General features: G+C 42.4%; 1 protein-coding gene across 1 annotated transcript in view; it reads left to right on the top strand.

Moving 5' to 3' along the window:
- The window catches only part of FOXP2 (forkhead box P2), a 338,892-nt gene that overhangs the window by 146,132 nt on the left and 186,127 nt on the right, over positions 1-6,633 (top strand). The window contains exon 3 of the mRNA XM_010706777.3: positions 6,412-6,589. Within this exon, the coding sequence (XP_010705079.1) occupies positions 6,422-6,589 (168 nt within the window). The 5' untranslated portion in view covers positions 6,412-6,421. The remainder of the gene's footprint in view (positions 1-6,411; positions 6,590-6,633) is intronic.

Here is a 6,633-nt window from a genome sequence, read left to right as displayed (position 1 = left end):
AAAGGGTAATTTGCCTGCTAGGCAGGTCTTCCCTAGCTCTCACAGTTCTAATTATTTCCTACTGCCCTAATGCTTTCTCACTATTAAATTCTCCATTGACTGTAATAAAGTCTCCCTATTCTCAAGAGCTTGGAGAGCTGCATTATTTTTTTTTCCTTCTTTTCTTTTTTAAAGACTGGGAAAGAGAGGGAGATGGCTTCAGGGAGAGGGGGTGAGAGGAGTTTGCTTTCCAAGGTGCGGTTTCCCAGGCTGTCGTTGCTCAAATAAGAACCTCATTCTGAAATTGGCTGCTTAGTTCTGTGTGGACTGTAGGTACTCAATTCAGCGGGTTTTTGTCACTATCCTGTATGTGAGGTGCACATTTTACAGCACTGTGTGCAGTACTCATATAGGCAGCGCTGGCCTGGGCTTTGTAGGGGATTTTCTTTGCACCAAGTGAAAATAAATAGCGGTTGGAAATCAATTGTTGTTGGGGGAAGTGAGCTGTTTTTTAATACTTGAGTGAGTGCGACAACATATTCCTGAATTTTTGAAGGCAGATGAATGACTGTGCTCAGCACTAACCTAGTATTTAATTAGTCCTGAGGAGCTGTGATGGCGTGAAAGGGAAAGATGCAGCTGCTACAGCACAAGGTAATGTTTAGTCCAAGACTGAATGTGAATGCAGTCCTCTACCTTCACTACCTTTATCCAACAGTTTATGACAGCCATCAGATAAAAGGATGCTCATTTATACATGATGTATAACCGTAGTGTGCTACACAGACATTGGGTAAAATTGTGGCTTATAATAATGAGCTCAATATTTTAGGTGATGTTTGTAATGTCAGTGAAAGCTAACTTCAGCACAGACAAATTCATCTGATTTCTTGAGATCATCTCCTGCCTGCCGAGTGTGGCTGTCGCACATTGAGCAACAGGAGGGTCCCTTTGCCCTACCTGACATGGCGGCTGAGCTGCTTTTGGATCCGCTCTGCCATCAAGAGATCTCCACTGGGGCAATTTGTAAAACTCCTGTTGTCAATTTCATAGTGACTGCATGTTCAAAATGGCCCGCTGTGCAAGTGCCCACTGAAAGGTTTAGGGATGCAGCCTGAATTCTTTACAGTACCATTTCTTTGGTTTGTAATCCATGTACATCTATACCATTAGTGCACTTTTTAGCCATTTTGAGCCATTACTTCACTCACAACTGCCATCTTCATTCATTAGGCTATTTGCAATAGTAAAGTGATTAGCTGGCTTTGAAGAAATTATTTTTTACTGTGAAAATTCAGGGTTTTTTTTAGTCAGAGATGCTGTCAGCTTCGTAAGGCAGATGTGATAGGTATTCTTTTTGATGGTGCTGAGATACACACTGTAGTCACAACTGGAAGTTCAGTTTTCCTGAAATACCATTCCACACAAGATTTGAGCACACCATACATTTTTACAAGGAAAAACCTATTCAAGTAGATAACAATATATTAAACCTGTTTATATAGGTACTTTATTTGACAGTATTTCAATAGCAGTTGGCCTAATTAGTGCTTCAGTAGTGTTAATTTACTTACATATTTAAAAATGTGCAGTGGGATAATTTATAGCTCTGTTTAACTCCAGCTTTGAGAGCTAACTGTTTTAGATAAAGTTAAAAGAACACATTTATGAATATTCTCTAAGCTTGTCTAATTTTTGCTCTTACCCATTCAGCGATGTCCTTCATATTTGGCATTTTGATTTATTAGGCAATCTTAAGTATTAAGGACTTCTAACATACCAGTGCAAGGCTTGGGATGCATTGTGCCTTGTGTCAATGATGAATTAATCCCAGCAGAGCACAAAAGTTACCATTATTTAAGTCTAGCTTCTCACCTCCACTTTTACATCATAGTCAAGTTTTTAAGGCAGGATTTTAGGCTGTGTTGTGGGAAGTGTCACAGTGTAAAGTGGAGAAGAGGTTGGCACTTCATGCTGCATGCTATACTTGTGTGCTGTCCGTATATAAACAAAAGTGAGCACTTCAGTGCTAGGCTGCAAGTGTGTGGGTGCTGCTTTGATTCAGGAGCCTTTTCACCTGCACTTGCAGGGACTGCTACTGGTTTCCATGTCTGAAGTACTGGCAAGTCATAAGCAGGGCACTTTTTAACTGAAATTCCTGGTCCTTTGATGCAAAGATGGGGCCCTTGTGGGGACAGGGAGCAAGGCAACAGCCTCGTGTGGCTGTCAGCACATTGCAAAGTGCCATTGGTAGGCCTAAAGCAATGAGGAGCTCGCTCCTGGAGCAAGGCCTCAAGGAGGGAGGTTGGGCTGCACCGGTCCTGCCGCAGGCCGCACTGTGGCCCTGCCAGAAGTGGCACCTGGGGGGCGTGGGTGGGAGCGCTGCCTGCGGGAGCTCTGTGGCCTGCAGGAGCCTGACCCGAGACACCTGGGGACTGGAGGAGGCCTATGCTGAGGGCTCACGCCTCGTGGGGAGGGACCAAATGGGGCTGGCTCTCAGCACACCCTGTCATAAAGTGAGGGGCTCTAATTGAGCTCCGGCTTTGTATCCTGCTATTTGTACAAATAAAAGACCACATCTTGATGCAAAATAAACACAAAAGCACTGTTGTGACTATAACAGGGAGTCATATACTAATTTATATAATAAGTGGTTGTGCACGCTTTATTCAAGATTATGGCTGCAAGAAATGGCATGAATTGCTGGGTGTGTTTAATGCTGGATTATAGCAATTTGAAACATGTCAAACACATGGCTAATGCCTCATGCTTCACTCATTCTTGCGTAAACCTGCATAGCCACCATCCATTATACCCTTGGTAACAACACAATTCTGCAAGTAAATATTGTTACACTAAGTAACCTTTCAATTCAAGTTGTTTAGGAAGAGAAAATGCAATCTTGTGCAGTCAGTTCCAGTGTCAGTTTAATGTTTCAGAAGGGAAGCGGTGTAGAGAATAAGTATCTGCACCGCGGCGTGCCGCCCTGGAGTACACGCGCATGCACATGTGCAGACAACTTTGTGGGAAGAGTAGTCAGGCTGCAGCTCCCAACTTGGTGGGGCCATAGCATTCCTCCACTGATCTGGATGCACCCTGGCAGAATTGAACTTGCAACCTGCATCACGACCACACGCTAAAATCATCAGCAGTGTGTTCTCTCTTGCAGAGAGCACCAGGCATTTCTCCATAGCTTTGTTTAAAGCACTGGGCAGCAGAGCTCGTGCTCCCCGTGGCAGTCGGGGCTGGAGGGTCAATTGTGGTGTAGTGCTGCCTGCGTGGGCATGGTCACAGATGGCAGGGAGTACGGAAGGGGAGAAAGAGAAGGAATGGAAGTATGGATGTCTGGAAATGTATGCCAACAGAGACTTGTGTGTTGTTTTTTTTTCTTGTCCTGTTTGAAATACTAAACTTTCTGTCTTAATATCTGGCAGCTGTTGTATTCTTATTCCCCTCGTATTTATTTATGACTGTTATGCTAGCAACCTGTACTCCTGCTGTAAAAGCAAGAAAAAGTACATCAGTGGCTTAATGAACTGCTGCAGGTTCAAACTGCAACTGAAAATTATTCACCAATAACTGAAATTACTGACACATGGGTATTAGAGATGGTCCTTGTGTGGGTGTTCTTAGTGCCTTAATTTGTGGGGGTAGAGTTGACTATGTATGTGCATACACGTGCACATGTATGTATGTATATACAGATGTATACAGATGTGTGTGTGTCTGCAAGAGAAAAGAAAGGGAAAGAGAATGTTGTCGTGCCCTTGCTTTTTTCAGTAGCCCTTCTATAGTTGATTGCAGTGAGGAGTCTGTGGACAACCAGCCCAGGGCATTCCTCAAGCCAAAGTTTCTGTATTGCTTTTAAAAATACCCTTTTAAAAATAGAAAAGCATTTCATTTTTAACATGAAGTTCTGGAGACTCTTTCTTCCTCATACAAGCACTTCAGTATTTCCTCCCTTTTGCTGCCAAATGAATTACCCTCAGTATTGATGGTTGATGTTTGATTCTCTCTCTGTGTAGAGGTTGGGTTGGATCTGTTGTTTTCCTATTGCTGGAGCACTGTTATTGGCCACGTTATGCTAAGCCCGGTTCTGCTGGCTCACAGACACTTTAACTTAAAATGCAGAGTCTGAACTGCACTCCAGGGCTTTGCACAGATACAAAATCCACAAGACATAAAACCCCTTGGTTAACATGAACTGGAAGATGTTTAACCCTTCTCTGCTAATTGTAATGGAGGAGGCAGAGGGGTGTAAAAACAGAGGATTTGCCTTTTTTTTTTGCTAAATTTCAGAGTGTTTTCTACTGTTTTGGTTAACTGTCGTGTGCACCCCTTTGCCCTTCTGATGTCGCTGGGCTGAATTACTGCTGTTATTGTCTAACGAGAGAAATTTCAAAAGATGAACCTGTCTGTTGGCTAAATCTTTGTTTGACTAAAAGAGGATTAATGTTTGGATTTCCCGAATTTCCAAATCCTTGTAACGATACAGTAGATGAAGTGTTTTAAATAGATTCCCGCTATGATATACACGTCTTTTTATTCAAAGTAAATATTGTAAAAATCTGAGAGGGATGCCTGCTCCCACCGTTGCGGAATACCCGCATTAGAATTTTCATATCACTACTAAGGGCAATCAGACCCTTTTCTCTGAATATTTTAAACATTGTACATGTAAAATTTATGCCTAATTTGAATACTTATTAGCTGCCTAATCTCAGAAAAGAGTATTAGCTTTGTTTTTGTCTTGTAAAATTCATCACTATGTGTATCACATATTCCATTTCTATTATTTTTCTTAGCTGATGTTGGTGGGAGCATTCCGGGAGGGCTGTTTGTCCACAAACACATCTGTTTCTGCTGTTGTTTGCTGTGGTGTAACAGCTGCCTGCCCTTACATCAACCACGTTCGTGTTTGGGCTTCTGGCATCTTGTTGATTTTTGACCAGAGCATCTTCAAATAACTTATATTTTGCTATTTCAACTTTCTTCACACAACACGTTCTTGCAGCTTATCTCGGGAGTTTGTGGTGATTTATACAGCGTTTTGATTTAGATCCCACGCACTCAGTTAAAGTTACAATCATTCTTCCCCGTGTTCCTTGCTAGGAAGAGATGTTGGGCGCACTTTGCGAGAGAGCAAATCCCTAAGTTCAGTAGTGAGGCAGAGCAGCAGCGTTGCTTCTTGTGCTGTTTGCTTACACCTCACGCGCGCGCGCTTCAGAGGTATCTTTCAGCGTAGCACCGTCGAGGTTGTTGTGGGGACTCTGTGCGTCCGTGTGGTGACAAAGGCAGCGAGGTGCACGCTGACGCCTCTGGGGCGGGATGGGACTTGGTGGCTCTGAGAGCAGGACCTGACCTTTTCCGTATTACTGATACAAAATGCTCCTCGAGCTGCTGGTTGTGAGAGCACGCCGCTTCTTTATTTACTGCAAAGATTTCAACTGATCTTGGCAGGACATCTCATTGCTATCCTGAAAGTACAGTATATTTATGCAGTGAAAATGATAAAACATTTATTACTGTAGAGAAGGTAATATGCATAATTTATGCTGTTTTTAGCACAATCATTAGTGATATTCTTGATAGATTTTATTTCCAGCTTTCATATCTAATACATGCCTGGAAAATTAATTTTATATCTTTCATTTATTTGCCTATGTTAAAATTGAGTTTTAAGTCATCTTCAAGTGAACAGTTTGATTGCTGCTCATGCATAAGCTTAATTACTTCCCAGGAAGGACAGTATTAAATGTTTTAAATGTCAGAAAAATAAATGAATATCAGCCGTTTGATTAAAAAAATAGGCAATATCTGACGTGTTTGCAGCAGGAGCTTTTTCTTAAAATGCCTCCGAGGCAAAATTTTATTTAGTCACAAAAAAGGAGAAGCCCATTATACTATTTATCATTGGTTGATGCCATATGATTTGTAACACCCTTACAAAATTTTAATTTTGTATGATTAGCTGTGCATCATTAAACAACAGCCTCGCATAAGATACGCTGTAAAATTCTGACAGAATCAAGATAGCGAATGTTTTAAAGAAGGCTGTATAGTCATCCATGGTTGTCAAAGCCGGATAATAGGAAATATAGAGCGGCGCGTGCAGTCGTGCCTTCATTTAAACCGGTTTTATAGGTAGACTTTAAAATGTGGTCGTTCGTAAATGCTATTGACCATGCTGCACGCACGGCGTGTTATTTTGGCTGTTAAATGGAACCGCACAAGGATTGCTTATAGAAACCATAATTCCGGTGATTAGTATCTGTGCGAAGGAGAGTTGGGACCGCGCTCGGTGGTAAATGGCTCCGCGAGGCTCTCCCTGCTGCGAAAGATGCCGTCAGTAATTGGCAGAGAGGGACATCTCGATAATGGAAGTGCGAAGGTGTAACGCGGTGTTAATTGATACTTCTTAATCACTTTTAGGTATTAAGTCATGATGCAGGAATCTGCGACAGAGACAATAAGCAACAGTTCAATGAATCAAAATGGAATGAGCACTCTAAGCAGCCAATTAGATGCTGGCAGCAGAGATGGAAGATCAAGTGGTGACACGAGCACTGAAGTAAGCACAGTGGAACTGCTGCATCTGCAACAACAGCAGGTAAGTTTGTTTGCCGCGCCGGCTGCTCTCACGCGGCCCCGGCT

Source organism: Meleagris gallopavo, chromosome 1, assembly GCF_000146605.3.
Source record: "Meleagris gallopavo isolate NT-WF06-2002-E0010 breed Aviagen turkey brand Nicholas breeding stock chromosome 1, Turkey_5.1, whole genome shotgun sequence".
Lineage (NCBI taxonomy): Eukaryota > Metazoa > Chordata > Aves > Galliformes > Phasianidae > Meleagris > Meleagris gallopavo.
The sequence above is the reverse complement of the archived record's forward strand: the minus strand, read 5'-3'. Positions and strand labels throughout refer to the sequence as shown.